General features: G+C 42.1%; 3 protein-coding genes and 1 long non-coding RNA gene across 11 annotated transcripts in view; 2 read left to right on the top strand and 2 right to left on the bottom strand.

Annotated features, from left to right (window-relative positions):
• Nucleotides 1–6,249, top strand: part of LOC133496880 (1-phosphatidylinositol 4,5-bisphosphate phosphodiesterase beta-4-like) — a 55,731-nt gene extending 49,482 nt beyond the window's left edge. For 2 of the 3 annotated variants that reach the window (XM_061812943.1, XM_061812944.1), the window contains 12 exons: nt 564–652; nt 733–889; nt 974–1,023; nt 1,110–1,175; nt 1,262–1,377; nt 2,165–2,240; nt 2,320–2,495; nt 2,566–2,667; nt 2,746–2,803; nt 2,876–2,962; nt 3,144–3,177; nt 4,134–6,249. In XM_061812943.1, coding sequence (XP_061668927.1) covers nt 564–652; nt 733–889; nt 974–1,023; nt 1,110–1,175; nt 1,262–1,377; nt 2,165–2,240; nt 2,320–2,495; nt 2,566–2,667; nt 2,746–2,803; nt 2,876–2,962; nt 3,144–3,177; nt 4,134–4,210 — 1,088 coding nt within the window. In that variant the 3' untranslated portion in view covers nt 4,211–6,249. Of the gene's footprint in view, nt 1–563; nt 653–732; nt 890–973; nt 1,024–1,109; nt 1,176–1,261; nt 1,378–2,164; nt 2,241–2,319; nt 2,496–2,565; nt 2,668–2,745; nt 2,804–2,875; nt 2,963–3,107; nt 3,178–4,133 lie in introns of all 3 variants that reach the window. The other variant, XR_009793878.1, reaches the window with a different exon arrangement.
• A 148-nt stretch (nt 6,250–6,397) lies between these two features.
• Nucleotides 6,398–15,333, bottom strand: LOC133496884 (uncharacterized). 3 transcript variants are annotated; one of them, XR_009793881.1, is made up of 4 exons: nt 15,146–15,333; nt 14,416–14,556; nt 9,226–9,445; nt 6,398–6,695 (listed from the first exon to the last, which is right to left on the bottom strand). It is a non-coding gene; the product is annotated as an uncharacterized LOC133496884 (long non-coding RNA). The 3 variants fall into 3 exon arrangements; XR_009793880.1 differs by lacking the exon at nt 6,398–6,695 and adding an exon at nt 8,200–8,339; XR_009793879.1 differs by lacking the exon at nt 6,398–6,695 and adding an exon at nt 8,594–9,091.
• lamp5 (lysosomal associated membrane protein family member 5) lies at nt 8,339–12,738 on the top strand. Its single transcript, XM_061812950.1, has 6 exons — nt 8,339–8,398; nt 9,241–9,428; nt 10,126–10,257; nt 10,560–10,656; nt 11,018–11,206; nt 12,163–12,738. Exons 1-6 carry the CDS (start codon nt 8,344–8,346, stop codon nt 12,342–12,344), a joined length of 843 nt encoding a protein of 280 aa, XP_061668934.1. The 5' UTR covers nt 8,339–8,343; the 3' UTR covers nt 12,345–12,738.
• Nucleotides 15,334–17,026: 1,693 nt separating the features above from the next.
• pak5 (p21 protein (Cdc42/Rac)-activated kinase 5) overlaps nt 17,027–22,354 on the bottom strand; it is a 54,233-nt gene continuing 48,905 nt past the window's right edge. For all 4 annotated transcript variants that reach the window (XM_061812642.1, XM_061812645.1, XM_061812643.1 and 1 more), the window contains 4 exons: nt 21,883–22,009; nt 20,902–21,027; nt 20,015–20,149; nt 17,027–19,122 (listed from right to left, as the gene is read on the bottom strand). In XM_061812642.1, coding sequence (XP_061668626.1) covers nt 18,967–19,122; nt 20,015–20,149; nt 20,902–21,027; nt 21,883–22,009 — 544 coding nt within the window. In that variant the 3' untranslated portion in view covers nt 17,027–18,966. The remainder of the gene's footprint in view (nt 19,123–20,014; nt 20,150–20,901; nt 21,028–21,882; nt 22,010–22,354) is intronic.

Below are 22,354 nucleotides of genomic sequence, written 5' to 3'. Positions count from 1 at the left end.
AAACATATACGTGCGTTCATCTGCGATGACACGCTGTGGCGACCCCGAAAGGGACAAGCCGAAAGAAACTTACTTACTTACAGTATCTGAATATCTAAATTTGTATTGTATTGAACTTAACTGTGAAAGTCTCATTACACAGCATGATTGCATACATACGGATTTGAAGGTCAAATAAACCAAAATCTTAATGAAATTAAGTTTGAAAATTTGAGTACATAATAAAGTCTAAATACCAAGCAGAAAATACATGTGGATGTTAAAATATTTTGAAAAATAATACTAAGAAATGAATTTATTCAAGTTGTATTCAAATATTTGGGGAAAAACAGTAGCTTATTTTGTCCATATTCATTTTACTTACATGTATTTATATAGAATTAAATTCAATCATAACCTCATCATTTAAATATTTTCTCTGAATTTTATAAAGTACATACAATCAATAACAATCCTCAGAATATAATAAAATCTAAACAATGTATATAGAAAAATAAAAGAGATGTTAGTACAAGTGTTTCTGTAACAAAGCGCAGCTCAATAAAAAAGTTGATGTGTTTCAGCGATCGTTGACGCCCTCTCCGACCCGAAGAAGTTTCTGACCATCGCCGAGAAGCGAGCGGACCAGATGAAAGCCCTCGGCATCGACACGGTACCCTTGCCCGCGCGTAGAAAGGACGCCCCGGGCGGGCTATGGTGAATCCTGACGGTCGCGTGTGCGTCCCGCCTCAGAACGACATCGCCGACGTCCCGAGCGGAAGCTCCAAAAACGACAAGAAGGGAAAGGGCAAAGGCGACGCCGTCAAGGCCAGCGTGACGCCGCAGAGCAGCTCGGACGTCGCTCAGTCCTCCAACGCCGCCCAGAACAACACAGCGGAGACCAAGAAATGTACACATACATTACACACCCGTACATTCTTCATAAATTACACACGCACGTGAGCTCAGTACGTGTTGTTTTGCGCTGTCGCAGATAACGCACTGGTTCCTAACGTCAGCATTGATGATTTAAAGCAAATGAAGGTGCGTACATTATAAAACGTGTTTGTGTTAAAAAAAAATAAATAAATAATCAGAATCAGACAAGTGATTTGTGTCTCTCACTCCAGACGTACATTAAACTCCTAAAAAAGCAGCAAAAGGAGCTGAGCACGTTAAAGAAGAAGCACTTAAAGGTGAGTGTCACAGTGATTCAATACTTTCTCCTTTCGTTGCTTCTGAAAGTGGTTTTTTTGGGGGTTTTTTTTGTCTTCTTTAACAGGATCAAAACACGATGCAGAAAACGCACTCGACGCAGGTGGACAAGATGGCGTCGGCGCACGACAAGGAGAAGAGCACGCTGGAGAAACTTCTGGAGAAGGCCATCAAGAAACGAGGGTAAAACAGCAACTACAGTCATACCCGCTTTTGGCTTGCTGCGTTGGGCTCAGTGCAATCAAATTGATACCAAAATAGAACATAAAACAAAATGTAAATATATTGACATTTAAATGTTTTCTTCTGGATTACCGTAATTCCCGGCCTACGGAGTGCAACTGGTTATCAGCCTCACCGATTATTTGTAAAGGAAATACCATTTGGTACGTACGTAAGCCGCAGCTGTGTAAAAGCCGCAAGTGCCCACATTGATTCCCACATTCAATATTTACAAAGAGGGTACACAGAAAAACTTTCACCGGCCCTGTTAGCACACCGCTAGGGCCGTGCTAAAGCTAGCGCTAACGCTAGCGCCGCACTAGCGCTAACACTAACAGGGCCAGTTAATATAAAACTTACCGGTAAATATCACGCCAGTAACACAGCAGCAACACGCTAGCACAGCGCTAACAGGGCCGGTAAAAGTCACTCCCTCGGCACATATATTCCATTCAGTCTCGTTCTTACCTTTTCCGCTCGACTGCCCCGTTGGAAAAAAAATGCATAAATTAACCGCATCGCCGCAGGTCGGAAATTATGCTACATAAAGTTCTCCACTGATACTGGAACCGAGACAGCAAAAATGAAAGCCTCGGAAGAGGTAGAAGGCGACCAAAATATTCGAAACAGCTCTTACTATCATGCAGTTTGACAATAAATAGAACTTTTTTTCTGTCAGTGTCAATCAAAAGTGGGTCTTATTATTATCATATCGCATTGAGTCCATTTTTCGCGCGTTCTCCATCAGGGAAAACAACTGCCAAGAGCTGAAGAAGGAAACCGAAGTCAAAATCCAAACGCTGCTCACCGACCACAAAAGCAAGGTGCAACGTTCGCGGCCATCTTTTGGTACTTTCTGGGCCGCCGCGAGTCTTGACGTGCGGGTTGGGCCGTGCGCGGCAGGTGAAGGACGTGACGGCGCAGCACACCAAGGAACGGTCGGAGCTGCTCGGCGGCCACGCCAGCGAGGAGCAGGAGATGAAGGACGCGCACGTCACGCAGCAGTGCGAGCACCTCAAGAAGCTGCTGAGCGGCGTTCAGGAGCAGCAGACCGGACATCTCAAAGTCATCCACGAGCGGTGAGAGACCCGCTTGGTACGGGAAAGTGGGCGGGGTCGGGCGCTCCTCAAGCCGCTTGTCGTGACGCAGGCAGAGCAAAGAGATGCGCGCCAACCAGGCCAAGATGTCCATGGAGAACAGCAAAGCCATCAGCCAGGACAAGAGCATCAAAAACAAGGCGGAGAGGGAAAGGTGCGCCACACGCAGACGCGTGAACCTTCAGAGTGAATTTCAGTCCGCGTGTCGCCATTTTGTCTTTGTGACCTGCAGGAGGGTGCGAGAGCTGAACAGCAGCAACACCAAGAAGTTCCTGGATGAGAGGAAGAGGGTGCGTACGCGCGCACAGGCCCGTGCTGTCGTCGGACGCGAGGCTGAACTCTTGTGCGTTTGCGCGTTTCAGTTGGCCATGAAGCACCAGAAGGAAATGGAGCAGCTGGAGAAGAACCAGAGAGAGCAGGTGGACAAACTGGACACGTTCAATGAGCAGGTACAAGTCGGCTCTTTTATTCAACGATCCGTCGCCCTGCGTCACATTCATACAAAAATATTAACGCTCATCTCCATCTGTGTGTGGATACATGGATGACTTCATATTGCATGTATGTGTACACGTATGTTCATTTTTTTTTTAGGGTTGTTTTTAATATAATTTGCTTCTCCTGGCACAGCTTTTGGCATCACACCATGCAAACAAACAAAAAGGTAGGCACCACCGGCACACTTTCCCCAACATATACTACTTTTTTTTTGAGGGGGGGAGTTTCATCATTCGTATGTTTAGAAGTGGCCGCAACGTTGACTTTAAAGGACTTCTCGGAAACTGTACTTCTCCTTATCTACAGCGAATACTCCGTTCTCAAACAAATCAGTTTTCGCATGAAAATTTTGACATTTTTTTGCTTCTGTTTTCGAACGGAAATCGGTATTGACACTAGATAAGTTGTTTGGGAAAGAAAAAGAAATTCCAGGGGGCGAGTCACCCCCACTGAAGAGATTTGATACAGTAGTTGCTTTTTTTTCTTGTGAACTTTAATAATGCTATGTTCCATTAACATTTCTGCATTTTTGCTTTGTTTCAAAGATTTCGTTAACTCAAGTTACGAGTTAATTTTTTTGTAATTTATTTTTGTAAAAAAAAAAAAAAGAAAATTTTTTGCTTATTTCCCCCCCTCATTATTATTGTTTGAAGTAATTCCACACTTTTGTTTTACATGGCTGGGGCCCGAGTCGCAACAGATATGGCAATGCACTCCCAGCCTAGCCTACTCTACTACTAAAACGTACATTTAAGGCAAAAAATAAATAAAATTCTCAACTCATTTTATTATATAAAGTATTAAAACCATACATGTATTCCTACTACGCGGTATATTATCAGGAAAATCTAAAAAAAAATGCTTTAAAAAGCAAAATTTTTTAGGCTTGGAACGGATTATTTCTTCCATTTCCATTCATTGTGATGGGAAATATCAATTCGGTTTTCGAACAAATCGCTTCTCGAGTTAGTTAGTCAAAATCAAAGCCACCACCACATCTTGGTTTGACGTCAGCGGCGGAAACGGAGACCGAATTTATATATGAAGTAGCAACATTTACTCATACTTGGGGTGTGTCGACTTTTTCTATCCGTAACGGCATGTTTTGGTGTGCGTTTCAAGGCAAAGGACACGCAGCAGACGGCCAAGTCGGAGCTGGAGATGGTGGGCAGACCTTCCACGATGCTGTGAGCGTCTGACACACACAACCACACACACCAAAAGCGCAGCCCACCACACCAACACGCTGTAGCCACACACCCCCCCGACCCCCCCCCCCCACCCAAATACCATTTTGCTTTGAAACTGTGCACATGAACACTTTGTTTGTACGTGACATGATTGGAATGTAGCACTGTTTGTACAATCACACTTGATTTCTAACGCAAAGCTGTTTTTTATATATATATATATAAATATCATATTTTGTTGAAGTAGCACTGCTAAAAAATGTTTTTTTTTTTTAAAAGCTCGCAGTAGTGAGTTTACATAAACGCTCATCGCGGTGTTTCGTTTGCTGACAAGGTGATGTGTGGCCCACTTTTCACCCTTTTTTTCCGGCTTTTCTCATAAAGCGCTTCCGTACGATTTTGTTTTTCGCTAATAAATCATTCAGTGATGAATATTTTTGGATCCAACTGTATGGAAGCCTTGGGTAAAAGTTATTCATTATGAATATGATTTCACTGCAGAAAAAAAAATTTTTTGTTCAGTTGTAAATTGGATAGCTGAAAGTTTACTTTTTTTTGTTTGTTTTGTTTTTATTACACATATTCTTCACTCTCACCCTTAAAATGTCGACCAAAACGTGTAAAACAGGGGTGGGCAAAATCCTTTCTTGAATTGCATTCGCATTATTAATTATTATTGTTGCATTCCTTTAGCAGCTTTTCCTCAAAATGAATTCCTCGAATGTATTTATTCATCTTTATTTATTTTTCTTCATCACATTACAAATATTTTTTAATTCAAGTATTACTTGATTAATTTTCATAAAATAAATAAGTACAATTATGACTTTATTAACGTAGAGACTATTTTTATATCCACGTTTGAACTTTTTGTTTTTACCTCATCTGTTGGTGACCCAGCCCAGTGGTTGTCAAACTTTTTACGCCAAGTACCACCTCGAAAAAAATAACACCGTATTTGCAATATTCAAATAGTTGCGTAGTAGGACTAAGTGTTCATCAGGGTTTACCTATAAAACAGGTGTCAAAACTATATTTAATATAGGCACTGTAACATTAGGCAGTTTGTTCATCAGCATTGCACTAAATCATAAGATAGATAATTCATCTATCCATCCATTTGCTTATCCGCTTATCCTCACGAGCGTTGCAGGGAGTGCTGCAGCCTATCACAGCTGTCAAGGGGCAGGAGACGGGGTACACCCTGAACTGGTCGCCAGCCAATCGCAGGGCACATGAAGACAGACAAGAGTTGTACTCACAATCACACCTACGGGCAATTTAGAGTGTCCAATTAATGTTGCGTGTTTTTGGCATGTGGGAGGAAACCCATGCAGGGACGGGGAGAACACGCACGCTCCACACAGGGGGGTCCGGGATCGAACCCGGAACCTCAGAACTGTGAGGCCAACGCTTTACAGCTGCCCGAAGTAAATCCCAAGATTTTTTCTCACAAAGTGTTCGTAAGGATTCAGGATTAAATGCTAATACATCGAATTTGGTTAAATATAACTGAACTGCTTTTTCTCTCGCGTGCCACTAGAGGGCGCCTGCACAAGGCTTCACCAAGCAAACCCATCCGTCTGTTTTCTAATCAAATGTGGGCGAAGGTTTGCCCACCCCTGATGTCAAATAATACACAATCGCAGCATCGCCGGCATTCAAATCAAGTTGACGTCCCCCCTCCCCTCTCAAAAACCCGACAAAAATGGCCACCCTAAACGCGACTATGCGCGCAGCGTCGTCACATCTGCTTTCTTTTGTATTTTCTTTCTAAATATGTTTGACAAGAGGTGGCGCCCCCCCCCCCCCATCCCCAATCGAGGCGCACGCGAGTACTTCACTGGCTGAGAAAAAAAAAAGACAAACAAAAGTGCTTTTCTTCTTTAAATTTGCAAAGTCTCTTAGGATTGTTGTTTGTGTTAACTTATTGCGGCGAGGGTTATTTATATGGAGAGCTCTATATACATACATATAAATGAACATATATATTAGATATGATGATGTGTAGTTGAATTGTTTGTTTGTTGGAGGCTTTTAGCTTCCTTTTTTTTTTTTTTTTTTTTTTTTGCACCTACGTTGTCATTCGAGTCGGTCCAGAAGCAAAAGTTATTTTTGCAAATGTTTTTCCTTTTTTTTTTTTTTTCCCAAAATTGTAGCTCTCAAAGCAAATCATAATGTGTGTGCGCGTGCGTGTTCTTTTTTTTTTTTTTTTTTTTCGTACTTCTATTGTACTGTTGAACTTCTAGCGACGATGACGGCTCCTTTAATACTGTTTTATAGTATGTGTACCAATAAATGACAGTCGAACATGGGACCTCAGAAATCTGATTGGTTGTTTGGGGTTTAAAGAAAAAAAATAATAATAATCCATCCATCCATTTTTTGCTGGCAGTTTTTGAAATAACTTTGTCGTGTTTTGGTAAAAAGTCCGGCTGCAGTCTTACTGTTTTAACGTGAGTCCGTTTCCAGTGTGTGCTCGTCGTCGGCTTCTCTGGTGGAAAAGAAAAAAAAAATGCCACAAAAAAAAAATCATAATTTCCATGTACACACTGACTCCCCGTCCCCTCCCCGAAAAATAATAAGGATAAATAAGATTTATTTCATCCAGAATCACAAGGAGGTGCAAAGCAGAATAGGAAAGTAGTCCAGTTTCCATGGAGACCATAAACATTCTCGTTTGCAGCAAGCCCCCCTAAAAATAATGAAAAATTAATACTTTTTGGGTGACCTTTAAAAAAAAAAAAAAAAGTACTGTAGATTTTTTTTTTTTAACATGGGAAAAATATTTCCAAAGGGACCAGAAACAACAGCAGCAAACATCCCACGATGCCCGTTTGACTGCATCAACAGATGAAAAAATAAAGTATTTTAAAAAAATCGTTATGAAGTGGAAATAAAAAGTTTTTTCAATTCAAGTTTTAAAATTACTTGTTTTCCTTCCCAGAAAAAATGCTCTATTTGGTGCTTTGTGGGAACAAACAAGTGTAAGTAAGAAAATGTAAAAAAATAAGAGTAAAACAAAAATGTTCAAAATGCAATGCATTGGAATCTAATCATATTTTAATACATAAAATATTTCCACCTTGGTCCTCTACGGGGACCAAAAATATCATTGGAAAATACTACTTTAGTATCCAAACAGTCGCCCGCAAAAAAGTAGTTTTTTTTCGTCCAAATTTGTCAAAAGTGTATGTGTAAATGCAATTAAAAGTATACAAAAAATATTTTAAATATATATAAGAAAAGTTACAAAAAATCTGTTTGTTTTTTTAAAAAAGTGAATCCTGTTGCTTTTTATCAAAAAAAAAGTTGAAATATATGTAAAAAAAAAAAAAATATCCGCCAAATAAAATGAATGAACGCGCCGCTCATTCCGAATAAACTCCGAGCGACGTTGACTCGTGGCCGGCGCGTCGGCCGAGAAGAAGTGAACGCTTTCTGTGAGCTTCTGCAGCGTTGACGCAGGGGGAGGGGGCGCGGCGGTCTGCACCCACCCCCAACACACGTACCTCACCCACGACCTGACACTATTCCAACCCTCGATGATAATCCACTTTCAGTAACAGTTTGGAGACTCCATTTTCTGGAGAGGAGACGCCAGACCTCCCTTGGAAAATCTCCTTTTTCCCGCTTTACTACCGCGCAAGTCCCCGCGAGCGCCGCGGAAGAGCGCCGGTGCGCTTTTGCGTGGACGCAGGGGTGAAGGCGGGGGCTTCGGCTGCTTCAGGTTGGGGGTGGGGGTCTCCCGTCACGCCTCACTCGCGGCGCAACCTGCAGCAGGCCAGAGTGCGGAGGCGCCACTGCGGGGATCCGGACGGAGCGACGCTCTCGCACTCGATGAGTTTGGGGGAGGGGGGGGGGCAAGGGGCTCCGCTACGCATCGTCGCGGAGTTTGGGAGAATCTGCAACCTGGACCGGATCAAGTGGATTTCTTTTTTCTTCTCTTTTTTGTTATTGGGGTGCATTTGTGAGGATTTGAGTGGAGGCATCCCCCCCCCTCCTCTCTCTCTCTCTCTTTCTCTCGCTCTCTTCCATCATTCCTCCCGCCTCTTGCTCTTGTTCTTGCTCTCTTTCCCCGCTCGGCTCAGGTGCTCCCACTCGCTCCGGGTTCGCTTCTCCGGCGGTTTTGGACCTGCTGGATGATGGGACGAGCGGGCTTCAGCACCAAGGAGAGCGGCCAGCTTCTTCTCCTGGGTCAGTGTGTATTTTCGTTCAGTGTGTGTGTGTGTGTGTAACTGTAGTGACTCCACACTGCAGTGTGTATTGCATGTTTCTTCACCCAATTTGATCAAGATGATTTTTTCATAATATTTTTGGGATCAAGAGACAACAAAACATAATCTATATCCAAAAAATGTGTTGATTGATTAGCAATTGTGTGTTAAATGATTTGCATACACTTTCGATGAGATTTGAATATTTTGAAACTGACCGTCATTTAATCCCGAGGAGCCGTAAATGGCCCCAGTGCCAAAGATTTGTAACCTCAGTGTTTGTTTTGTTGTTGTTTTTTTATTTTTGTTTGTTTTTTTTGGCTTTTTTGGCTGACTGTGCCATATTTGGGGGAGTACTGATTCTGTGCGGGTGGTTTGTGTGTGTGTGGCTGTCGTGACTCCACATTGCTGTCTGTGCGTGTCTTACTTATATGTACAAAAATACATATTTTTTTTGTGACACGTAATGAGTTTTTTTGGGGGGGGAAACGATAAATTTATTTTCAGTTAGATTAAATCTAATCTCCATGAGCCACTTTGTTCTTTTATGCTCAATGTGTGTTTTTGTGGTTTTGTTGGGGGGGGGGGGCTGATCCAGTTAATGTGTAGGTGTGCACATGCGTGTGCGGTTATCGCCTTAAAACTGCTATGTGTGTCTTTGGCGAAAAGCCTCCTTTGAACACAGGAGAAAAATGTATGAAAAATGGTTTTAATATTAAATCAAGTCATCCAGTGATTTCTGATACTTCTCGTAACGCTGCCTGTCATTATTATTATTTTTTTTTGGTCGAGCCGTCCATTCCTCACCCGTTTTTGCCGCAGGTGCGTCCCTGCTGCTGCTGCCGTCGGTGTCGGTGGGCGAGCAGGAAGGCGAAAACCTGTCGGGCCTGTCGGAGAATCCCGACCGGGCCATCTTCGCCGTGCGGGAGAACGGGACCACGTGCCTCATGGTGGAGTTCGCCGTCAAACTGGTGGTGCCCTACGACGTTCTGGCCCTCAACCGCATAGACGTAAGGAGGCCCCGCCCCTTCATCGCCCCCCCCCCCCAAAAAAAAAAAAAAAACATCAGCATGCTGAAAAAGTGGGAAGGGGGTCCTTACTTGTGGTCAATACATAAATGAAAAGATGAATTATTGAAACTAAGTAAATACAAACATTTTAAATCAAGGATAAATTAAAACAATAAAAGTACAATAAATCAGATTAAATAATGCAACAGCAAAACACTAAATATATATGCAAATATTAAGAATGAAACAAATTAGGAAATATCACATGAATACATGAGAAAAACCCAAATATTAGCGCGTTTGACTGTTGAAATTGCTATTACTGGAAAATGTGAGTCAATTATTAAAACTAAGTACGTGGCTCCAGTGATGTCATCATGTAATTTTTACATTTTAGTTTTATTCTCAGGGAGGAGGTTGCGTCCGTGCGTAAAATGCTGAGTCATCATTTTCGCTTTCAAATAAAATGCTCATCGTGTTTTTCTTTGCAAATTAATACACTTCAATTGGTTTTTGAGTGTTGGTTGGTTTCCAAATATGACGAAAATATTTTTACATTTTTCTCCAACGAAAGGAAGACTATACATTTATGAACCATAATTGTTTTTGGTATCGCATTTTTAAAAAAAAAAGTATGACAGCATAAAAGATGTTTTTGTAAGCACAATTGACGTAAATGCTCTGGGTTGGCACGCAGCTGATCACCGAGCAGGCGTCGTTCGCGCTGCCTCGCGGCGCGCAGATCGACGGCAAGTGCGGCGGCGCCGAGTCCGAGATCCACATCAGCTGGAAGAACAACGCGTACGTGCTGCGCTTCTTCTTCTCCAAGGTGCGACGCCAACATTTTTTTTTTATCATTTTTTAATCTTTCATTATTTGTACTGAAAAATAGGCCAGTTGGATAAAATAGTTTGATTTTTTTAATATATATATTTTCATATTTTGTCTCTATTAATCGAGTTTGTTAATTTTAAGTCTTTCCTGCATTTTTGTCATTTTTTTTAGGTTGTTTTTGCTCAACCAGTTGTATTTTTTTTAATATAATTTTTCCCAATATGATTAAAACGATTTATTCCAGTGAGATATTCATGTCCATATTAGTAGTTTACGGCGTGTATGCGCGCATTGCAGGAGGCGCGCGGCAACGGTGCGGAGGTGTGGAAGATCAGTAAGGTCCAGTTCGTGTACGACACGTCGGAAAGTTCTCACTTCATCAACGCCTACAACCGTGAGTCGGCTTTTTTTTTGGGGGGGGGGGCTCTTTACCGTGACTCGGCGGTTTTGCACCCGCTGGCGATGACGACGGTCGCTACTTCTTTGCTAACCTTGACTTACAAATCGAGTGTGACCAACCTCATTACTCAATCGCTCTTATGTCGAATGACTTTGCCGTGAATCTGCCGCGGCTGATTTGAAAGCGGCCGGCGTTGAATGACGTCGTTAAGTCGGCTCACGTTTTGGCTCTTAAGACAAAGCGGAAAGTAAACCGAGCGGCTCGTAACTGAAAACCGCTCACAAGTAAGTCAAGGCAGCCCGTAATCAGCGAGCCGTTATTGACGGTGTTGTCGCGTTTCCCCCCCCCCCGCCAGCGGGCAAGCACACGGCGAGCACCCGCCGCCTGTCGGCGTTGGTGACGCCGGCGGGCCGTTCATTCGTGTGCAGCGCCCAGCAGACGCTCACGCTCATCAGCAGCGACCACCAGAAGGGCGTCACCGTCCACATGTACGACATCCAGATTCAACCCTTCGACATGACCGCCGACTTCGTCTTCAGCGAGCGTGAGTAGCGCAAACGCTTGCGGTAGCCTAGCGCTTCACGTAGCTGGGTGACTATGACTGAGAACTATGTAGCGCTGAATTGTGGATCTTCATGGAAGCAGTCATGCACTTCCTGAACTAGCTTTTCCTACACCCCCAAAATACATCAATCTGCAGACAGTCAGCTGGCGTGGCCACGTTAAGAGTGCCTCGTTGTCCCCTCTGAGTGCGCACGAGGTTGAAGGAAAACATTCCGACGTGACGGCTTCACGGTCCTGTGGCCACTTTAGAGCGCCTCGTTGTTTAAATGTGGAAACGTGCCACGGCGGCCTGCTAGTGTGTATTTGATGACAGTTTAGCAAAATTAGTGGAGAGTCTGGCACAGAATAGCTTGATTTATTTTCCTTTTTTATCATTTTGAAGGGGCGGCACGCTGGCTCAGCTGGTAAAGCATTGGCCTCACAGTTCTGAGGTCCCGGGTTCAAGTTCAACCCACCTGTGTGGAGTTTGCATCTTCTCCCCGTGCTTGCATGGGTTTCCTCCCGCATCCCAAAAACATTAACTGGACACTTTAAATTGTCCCGAGATGTGATTGTGAGTGTGGCTGTTTGTCTCTGTGCCCTGCGATTGGCCGGCGAGCAGTTCAGGGTGCACCCCGGCACGCCCCTTGACCCTTGTGAGGATAAGCGCCAAAGAAAATGGATAGATGGATCATTTTGAAGGCTCATTTTGTCTATTTAAGTTATTCAAATTTGGCAGAAATTTAGAACACTCTTCACTGTGTTGTTTGAAGATTTTGTCACTTAATAGACTAGACAATTTTTTTTCTCCACATTTTGATATACAAAGAAAGAAGAAAAGAAAAAAAAAAACAATTTACATTCATTGACAGTGGGTTAAAAGACCTTTTGAAAATGACAGGGACTTGAACACAATGTGTATTTTTGATTTTCTTTTTTTTTGTGTCCCGCGCTCAGCGTACAAATGCATCACGGACCAGCGCGAGCGCCTGGAGGAGACCCTGCCGCTGATCCTGGGCTTCATCCTGGCGCTGATCATCGTCATCACGCTGACCGTCTACCACTTCCACCTCAAGCTGAGCGCCAGCCCGACGGCGCCGCAGCTGCCGCGCGACCGCTCCATGTACAAGAACATGTAGAGGAGTTTTCCTCCTCCTCCTCCTCCTCCTCCGGAAAGCCCCTTTCGCCATTTCTTCCATCTCCTCGACGTTGCGTTTAAGGTCCGTCCGCCAGTCCGCTCTTTGTCCTCGCCGGGAAGACGACTCAAGCGCGCCGTTTGACGGCTTTCCAACACGCTTGCCCCTTGAAGTCGCATCATGTCCCTCCCGTGTCGGGAATCGCTCCCTCGCAACCGTAGAGTGCCCTGAAACACTCACTTTGGCGTTTTGTAGACCTTCGGTTGGTTCCTCGACGGGGCGATTCCGCAGCACTTTCGTCAACCGCGTCCTCGCTGCTAAAAGTCGTCTCGTGTCGTCATTTCCTGTCGCTTTGGGAGCGCGCGCGTGTGAAACAAACCCAAAGCGGCAACGAGCCTGCTCAAATGTGTCAGATGTTATTTTCCTGAAAAACTATGCATAAAAAAAACCTCTGCTGAAAACACTTTCCCTTGTCATGTCATTATTCAAACCGCTTATCCTCACAACGGTCACGGGAGTGCTGCAACCCATCGAACCTACCGAAAGGCGGACTACGACCTGAACTGGTCGCCAATATCGACACCGTCACTGAGCGGGAGTCGATCCCACGCTGCCCGCACCAAAGGCGGGCGTGTGAACCGCTACACCATCAGTCACTTGTTGTCTTTCGAGTATTTTTTTTCCCCACAGCCTCGCTGCCGTCCTGCGAAAGAGACTGACGACGCGCGGTGTCAAGCGCGCAGATGAACTATTGATTTTTGTCATCTAAATTGAAAATGACTTCGATGTCTCCGCTTTGGACGATGTCGTTTCAATTTGAGTTTGGTTGGCTTCCATTTTGTGTCGCTGTCGCACTGCCATTAATAATCATTCAAAGTCAAACTTGTGTCTTTAAAACATTTGTGCGTCATCGGAACTACTATAATAATATACAATAATAATAATATAACCGTTAATTATTAATCCAATTTCATAGTTTTTCATATTCATTTTACAATGTTTGCGGAAGCGAAATCAATGAAGTCCATTTTGAGGCGAAGTTTATAGACCGTTTTCAACCACGTGACTACATCTGGGCCAAGTGGCCATGTTGGATGGGTTCCCTCTATGGCTTTCGCATACAGACCGGAGTTACACAAATGTTTGTACGACTTAAAAGTGACGCATGATGGCTTAAAATACTTTAGAAAGTCATCGGGGCTCACAAGATGTTGTTTCAAGAAACCGCTACGGCAGGAAGTGCGCTTTGATCGACAATATCGACTCATACGCCTTGGGGAAACACAAACGCAGCACACAAATGTGGGCGTTTGTAACCTATCCAGACATCGTCAACTATTTCCTCTTCTCGACAAGCTGTCATACCGTCGACCAACTAAAGAATTACAAAAGGTCTGGAGGCCTACAAGCAATTCAACAATGGCTGGGTTCGACATGCGGCCGTGCCCATTGTAAGCACACTCTCAAGGTTAATGCAATGCAATTTCAATATGTACCGCGTGATCACGGTCAGCATTGTGCTAAATTATGTTGATTATACAACGAAAGAGGTGCAGATTATTATTTTTGTTACTGAAAGAGAGAGAGGTTCGACCGTGACGAGTCCCAAGTGGACCTCGCACCTCTTTCTCCACGTCCACGGCTACATTTTTAACTCAAGTCACGAAACAGCGTGCGGTGCGGTAACTCGTTTTTTGCAAATTTACAATAATGATCCATCCATCCATCCATCTATCACATCTAGGGACAATTTAGAGTGTCCAATTAATGTTGTATGGTTTTTGGTATCTGGAGTGGCCTGAGGAAAACCATGTAGGCATGGAGAGAACCCGCAAATTCCACACAGACGGGGGTGGGATTGAACCCGGGTCCTCAGAACTGTGAGGCCAACGCTTTACCAGCTGAGCAACCGTGCCGCCTTATAATAAAACAGAAATACAGATTTTTTGAGACATGCATATCATTCACACGCGAGCAATATGTCGACCCCTGGCCATAAAGAATACTTCTCCTTCACGGAACTTAGTTATAGCTAAGTAGGTGTGAAATTCTAAAAAAGGTATTCAATACTTACCAAGAACAAAATGCTCGGAGCAAATTCGGACGTCAGGGAATGACTTGGCTGCTGCATCGGCTCTGCTGATACGAGACAGCCGCAGTTGTCGCCGTTTGGTTGCTAACTGCTCCGTTTTCTCGCACTGGTTCTTGATCACAGCTAGCAGTCGAAAGAAAGACGCTTTACAACCCCCACTTTCGTTTGAGCGACCGATAACATAACAGTGCTCCCCCATTCATACGCTTTTCTGAAATGATTCCTGCTTAATTACCGTTTGTTTACTTGAATTCACCCAACCAAAATGGCGCCCGCGTTCTAAAACGCAAGCCATGTGACGTCATTCGAAAACCGGTTGATTTCAGACGCAATATGTTAATCACTAAGTTATAATTTAGTTTTTTGGTTACATTTAGCAGCTGCGTAAGGCACATTAATCAGGTTACAGACATCAGACACAACTCAAAAGCCGACACGTTATGAGCACGGCTTAACGCACATAAGTTGTAACGCTTGCTAACGTAGCAACGAACTTAGCATACCTTGCTAACTTAACACAAACAAAAAACGAAAGTCCACACACAAAGTGGTGGCATTTTATGAATTCGAAAAATAAAAAATGTGATAATTATAGAGTATGACAACTGCAAACCGGTGTTAACGAGCCCTGTGTCTTCCGGGTGATTTTTTTTTTCGCTTAAACTTGCGAGCGCAAACATGAGATACGAGTGCAGTACGGTGGAAAACTCACTTCATGAACAACAAGCAGCTGTTTGTCGGATGGGGGACGAATCCTCAAAAAATGCTTCAAGTATTTTCAGCTAAACAAAGCAAAGAAAATTACAGTACACCTTCTCCGCCAGCCTGATGCTAACGCTAATAGACTCTATTTTGTAGTGCTACCACCAATGACGTCGTATAAAAACTGGACTGCGCACTCCGCATCCATCATTGGTTCCGCCATGGTCAACAGGCTGTGACTTCCGGCCAGGGCAAAAAGTATGGTAAACAGACACACATTGTTATGGGAAACTATGCGATAAATATATAATAATATATATCATAATTAATTATAAAGGTTAAGCTGCAACACACTGACTTGAAACTTGAAAAGTTACTTCCTTTCAAACGCCGGCACGGTTTTGACAGCTAACAGCCCAACAAAAAAGCTAAACCTAATGTATTACAATTAAATTCAATATTATTATGTTTCACAATGTACAATTGTAAGGATGTCAAAGGACGTCAACTTTCACATGAAATTTTGAATTACGCCATCTTGTGTGTCATAGAGGTCAGAGAACACAGCTTGAAGTTTTTTTTCTGTCATTAATTTATCCGATTGGTCTAAGGACTGTGGTGACGTCATTGGAAACCTATTCATAGTACCCAAAGCAATGTTTTGCCCTGACCGGGAGTTGACCATATGAAAGGAGCCTGCGCGCAATCCACTTTTTATTCTATTTCATTGGCTACCACCCAATAAGCGACAGCTTTAACACAAACGCTGCAGCAACACGCAGAGAGATGTAACAGCACTAGCAACCTATCGTCTCCAGTGGCGAAGGGACTCGTGTGAGTGGCGTACCGATGAGCTGTGAGGAGTTCAGATGTCTTATCCTGCTTTCAGGCATCTGCATCAGAGAGATTGCAACAATGGCCGCTAATGGTTTAATTCTATTGGAAAATGTTTTTTTTTTTTTTTTTTTTGTCATTTGAGGGTAGAAGTCTTAGTTAAAGCGTTGGCCTCACAGTTCTATGGACCTGAGTTCGATCCCGGACCCGCATGTGTGGAGTTTGCATGTTCTCCCCGTGCCTGCGTGGGTTTTCTCCGGGTATTCCAGTTTCCTCCCACATCCCAAAAACATGCAACATTAATTGGACACTAAACTGCCCATAGGTGTGATTGTGAGTGCGGCTGTTTGTCACCATGTGCCCTGCGATTGCCTGGCGACCAGTTCAGGGTGTAACGCCGCCTCCTGCCTGTTGACACCCGGGATAGGCTTAGCACTCCCTGCGACCCTCGTGAGGATAAGCGGCAAAGAAAATGGATGGATGGAAGTTGAAACAGATTAATAGCATTGCCACTCATTTCAAGGGGGAAAGACGATTTGAAAAAGGTACGTTCCGAGTTGTAAGCGTGTCTGCAGAATGAATTCAATTTGTGGCACGTGCGGCATTTTTGGGGCGTGAGTGAATGCTGGACACACCCCCAAGTACTTTTGGTGTCCCTCATGAGAGTCAAAATGATTCATATTTGATGCATTTATAATACCATCTTGTATTTTCAAAAATAATCTCCTTCCCGGACGACATTTTATCATCACATCTTCGTGAAATCGGGGGATGCAAACACCACCTGACCTTTTGCGACAAATCACGTGCTCGCGTTTTATTTAGTGGGGTGTCGTCGGAGGCCGAGAGGAGAAGAAGAAGAAGAAGAAGAACAAGAAGAAGAAGTTGCTCTCTTGTGTCGGGCCTCAATCAATATCCCATTACGCCGCAAAGCACTTGCAGCACAACAGAGACAAATAAGACCATAAATTACGGGCTACACCTCCTCCCTCTCTTTCTCGGCTCCGGGCTGGTTTTGGACTTTTTATTTATTTTATATTTTTTTTTGGGGGGGGCGTTGATGAGACGACGAAAAGAAGTGAAGATGACGGAGAGGAGAGAAAGAAGTGATCCATGCAACAAGACGAATGTTCTCATGGAAGTTTGTTTTAATCGAAAGCATCTTCACAGACATGCAAGCGTCACTCACTGTACAACAAACACGCACGCACGCAGTCGTTATTTACATATCACAGTGACTGATGGGTCAAAATGGAGGCCAATGACGTGGAATCATTTTTTTTTTTTCATTTTATAGCTTGCCTCTGGTGTAAAAAAGTAGTTTATTATTATTGTGATGATGGTGATCATGATTTCCTTCAATGTTGTGTGCTACAATAAGTGCGTCAGACACACACCGGCTTCGACGGCTCCCTGCGATAACTTCACATATGCAGGCAAATCATAAAAATGTTTATGTTAACATGATTGGTTGCTTGCAAAATCAACTGTTACTGTAGATTAAAAAAAATTATATTTATATTTTCCTACATTTTTTTATTTGAAGGTATTGTATTTATTTTTATTTATTTAATAAAATAAAACCAATGTGTAAATAATATTGTGCAGTAAGTATGAATTTATTTTATTTCTAGAATTAAAAAAAACGTACAAATACAGCAATTCATGTAATGTGGACTTTAAAAAACGTTTTTTAATAAATGGTATAATTTGTCTTCATTTCTCTTAATTTAAAAAAAATTATACTATTCGTTGTAGATTATAGATATAATAAAATACATTTTGCAAAAATCATGGCTGTCAGGCAGAAACCTCTGGCCAAATATTGTTTATTTATTTTAGACAATATCGAGTCAAAGTAGTTGAGTTTTGAGTACTTGAGTACATTTGTGTAGGCATTTTTTTTTTTTTTGGAATGATTCGGGGCAGAAGGAAAACTGGCCGGCCACAGACTTCATTTAATTTTAATATAGTTGTGCGATTAGAGCATCTAAATCATCGATTAATGCGATAATTGCAAGTTTTAAAAATGTGCTGTTAGGAGTTGAATTCATTTTTGGAAAGGATTCTGCCCAACCGGGAAGAAATATTAAATGTATCATATGCAGTAAATTGTCAGTGATTATTATAGTTGGTCACTTACAATATCTGGTTTCAATGATTGAAAATATTTATGTATGTATTCATATTTGAATGATTGCTGGGTTATTTAATCATTTAAATATATATTTTTATTGACAAAAACAACATCACGTTGCTATTTCACTGCTTTTCAAGCAGATCCCTGTTGACCGTTTCTTTTGCATGAAATATATATTTTTTTTAAATTAAGAAAACGAATGAGGAAAAGAAAAGGCCACACGAGACAAAAATGAATTGCAATAAATAAATAAATACTTGAAAAAGCTCATAGAAAATGTTCAATATTACCCTTTTTCTTTTTTTTTTTTTTTGCCCGTTTAATGGAAGTTCTGTCTACAAAGATAGATCATAATAATAAATATATTTAGGTTTTTGTTTCTTTTTTTTTTTTAGTAACAGCTGGATTCAAGTGGTTTTATTTGGGATATGTGTGTGTGTTTGTGTGTGTGTGTATATATATATATTTTTTAAATATATTTATCAATGAAAAAAAGTGTATTATAAAGAGTAGGAAAGTCTATTGAATACTGCTCATATCACAATGGCTACCACACCATCAAATACTCAAAGTTATCAAAACTGTACACTCAATCTTACAAGTTGCTCTTGATGAAAATACAAGTGCGGGCGACGGGCCGAGGCCCCGCCCACGTTGTAGAAGGGGGCGGGGGGGGTCTCATGTCCACGTAAAGTTCAATATTTTCTCGGTACTTCGTATGGGTTAGCTAATAATCTACGTCACGGTTACGAGTGCGAGTGTTGTCGACAGGGTGGGAGGGGGAGGGGGGGGGGGCTGAGGGGGGGTCTGGGACCACAAAAGTGTGTGTGTGTGTGTGTGTGTGTGTGTGTGTGTGTTCAGCGGTGGCGGTAGTGCCTCATGAGGGGCACGATGCACGACGGCGGTCCGGCCAGTTTGAGGAAGGGATGCTGGAGGAGCTCCTGCGCGGTGGCCCGCTGGGACGGCTCGCGCACCAGCATCAAGTCCAGGAAGGAGCGCAGCACCGACGACACCTGCGGCAACAGACGGGGGCGGGGTTGGGTTTTGTTATATCATTTTTTTTTTTTTATTGATACATTTGTAAAATTATTGTTTGACATTTGTGTTGTGTATTAGTTATAGGTACATTTTTTAAGCATGTTTCATTTCTTGAACATTTCTGTTGTTTTTTTTTCTGTTGTGTTTAGTGCCCGCTCAGTGATGGCGGGAAGGCAGGTGGCCTGCGACTGACTGGCGACGAGTTCAAGCCCGAAGACGACTGGGATAGGCTCTAGCACGCTTGTGAGGATAAGCGGCTCGGGAAATAGAGGGATGTATTTTTTTCTATTGTGTATTTTATTTGTAATATTTACTTTTACATGTGTAAAACAGATTATTATTTGTATATTTTTTATATATTTCTATATTTATATTATATTAATTTCCTTTAATATAATTGTCATTTTTTATATTTTATATTTCATTTAATATATTTTACATTTTCATTTTTGATATATTTTATATTTTATTTAATATATTTTACATTTTCATTGTTTTCATATATTTAATTATTTTTTTATATATATCATTTTTCATTTTTAATTTCTCTTATTCCTTTTCTATATTTATTTATCTATATCTGGAAGTACGCATTTAAACATTTCAGCGTCGGCAACCAACAACGAGCCGATGATGGAACACTAACGAACAAGTCTGTCGTGTGCAAATACTATATATATATATATATATATATATTTCATATGTAATATATAATTAATTACTATTGAATATATATACCATTCGTAGACGACGACTACACAAATGGGCAGTTGAGCTAATCCCTTGGGCAATTAAGGTAACCGCGTGAACGTCAACAAACTTTCCGCGCCTTCCGGTTAGCGCCGGGCACGGCTAGCCGACGCTCACCTTGTGGGACTCTTTTAGCCGCGGGGGCAGGTTGTCGCGTATCCTCCTCATGGCCTGCAGGGGGGGCTCGTTGAAGTACGGGGGCTCGCCGTCCACCATTTCGATCACCATGATGCCCAGCGACCACACGTCCACCTGCACGCGCACGCGTCAAACTAAGTATTGCGATCTTAGCGTCAGGTGAACATCGCGTAGGACACGCTCGTGAACCGCCTGTAATACGAAAATATCTCGTATAAAGAGAGAACATTTAAACACGTTAACATACTTTGAAGACATTTGGACTAATTAAAACACATTGTTTAAACAGAGTATTTGTAAAAAAAAAAAATTGTTAGCATAGAAATGACTGTGCATATTCTGGTATCTATGTTAGATATTTGGGATTTTTGATATGTTTTTTCAGGCCAGTACAAGTATAAATATTCACTCTTTGAGTACTCACTGGTACCGAGTACCCAATACCACTAGAACTTTTCATACTTTAAGGTTCAATGGACACAAATGACAAATAATTGTGAGCATTTCTTCTTGTAGTCGCACAAGACGATTTGCATGTTAAACTATTGCAGCGTAGTGCCAACTCGTGGCCCGGAGGACTTAGTTGATGTCACTTTTTCATATTAATCTTAATCTCATCAGTTATATTCATCTTAATTCAAGGATGGTCGTGGTCCCGTTCACAAGTACTCGATACCTAGAAATAAAATCAGCAGTATCAACCCGATATTGACAGCAGGTATTGGCAGTTGAGCACCGCTTGTAAAAACTGAAATTTAAACGGGATAACGGCATTACATATTCCACCCCAAAAATATCTACAATGTATCAGAACTTTTTACAAAGATACGGCTCTGCATGCGTGTGTGTGTTGGGTCGCAGGTCACCTCCGTCCCATAAGGCAGTCTGGAGATGACCTCCGGCGCCATCCAATATGGCGTCCCCACCAGCGACTTCCTCTTGGGCACCTCTTTGGACACTTGGGCGCAGAAGCCGAAGTCGGACAGCTTGATCTGCACGCGCGCATTTAAAAATTCAAAAACAAACAATAATAATATCGTCAGACATGTTAGCCGCTGACTGCCTCAAGCTGTGCATGGATTGTTAAATCATGCAAACATTTTTATAATTAAAAATAATCATAATAAGTATAGATAATTATTCCATAAAATTATGAAGTCACGAAATGTTAATTAATTATTTATTATCAAATGTATTTAAATGTATTATATTATTATTATAAATTTATTTAATAATAATGAAAATAATAAAATCTTTAAAATGCTCTCGTGCTTAATACAATACTGTACATTTCTCAGTGTTCGAATGTGAAATAAAATCCACATTAGTCCATTTAAAAAAAGTAGTAAATACATGTAATACAATTGTTATATGTAAAATGTACAAATTAAAACCAAAAATGTAAAAAACAAACTAACAATGAGCAGCAATACATTTTGAAGAAGAATTTTGAATTTCATTGTGCACTCTTCTAGTCTATTACATTTTATTCAATTCTTAATATTCTGCTTGTATAGTTTGAAAAAGTAAGGAAAGCGCTGCAATCATTTGATCTTCTTCTCCTTTCGGCTTGTCCCGTTATGAGTTTACAATTCTGAATTTCAAAAAAAAAAAAAATCAAATAGTGTTTTATGGCCTTTTGTCATGTAGTTTGTACACCATCACAACTTTATTGAAAAGCACTTTGCAAACCTTATGTAAGTACTTTTCAACGATTAGCATTTTTAGCCAAAATGGTGGAACGGAACTGGGGGGGGGGGGGGGCTGCAGCTTTCTGATTGGCCAAGCTCCGTCTTATTGTATTTTATGTATTTCAAGATATGGGCCCGAGCGTTTGGCGCGTTTACCCGTCCGTCGCTGGTGAGCAGGATGGAGTCGCTTTTGATGTCCCGGTGGATGACGCCTTGCGTGTGGAGGTAGCAGAGCGCACGCAGCACCGACAAGCACACCGTCGCGATCTGCTCCTCATTCATCCTGCCGCAAAATTTACAGCTTCAATAAGTACACGCACGTTCGTCCAGCTGCCACATTTTGTCTGTGTGTGTTGCTGTGCGGTGCAACCCTTAACATAATTTTCGTGTGTGTGTTTTTGTCGTTGTGGGGACATTTATGTGTGTGTGCCTGCGTGCATCCGATTACGCAAATGTCAAACGAGCATAAAGTTATGCTCATTTGGAGCCGAGCGCATCATCCTGGCTAAGCGGACAAACGCACAACAACACACATCCACACGCTCGGTGACACAAATATTTGTGCAGAGCAGCAAGACAAATGAGCCTTCTGTTTCCGAACACACAATGAGTGGATGCGCACACGCAC

Source organism: Syngnathoides biaculeatus, chromosome 23 (assembly GCF_019802595.1).
Source record: "Syngnathoides biaculeatus isolate LvHL_M chromosome 23, ASM1980259v1, whole genome shotgun sequence".
In the NCBI taxonomy this organism is placed as follows: domain Eukaryota; kingdom Metazoa; phylum Chordata; class Actinopteri; order Syngnathiformes; family Syngnathidae; genus Syngnathoides; species Syngnathoides biaculeatus.
This window is presented reverse-complemented; position numbering and strand designations above follow the sequence as displayed.

Bases quoted from the DNA above. Each gene is read 5' to 3' on its own strand.
- lamp5 (XM_061812950.1), top strand. From the start codon at position 8,344: ATGATGGGACGAGCGGGCTTCAGCACCAAGGAGAGCGGCCAGCTTCTT. The intron at 8,399-9,240 runs GTCAGTGTGTAT...TTTTTGCCGCAG, and splicing joins CGGCCAGCTTCTTCTCCTGG to GTGCGTCCCTGCTGCTGCTG. The intron at 10,258-10,559 runs GTGCGACGCCAA...CGCGCATTGCAG, and splicing joins TGCGCTTCTTCTTCTCCAAG to GAGGCGCGCGGCAACGGTGC.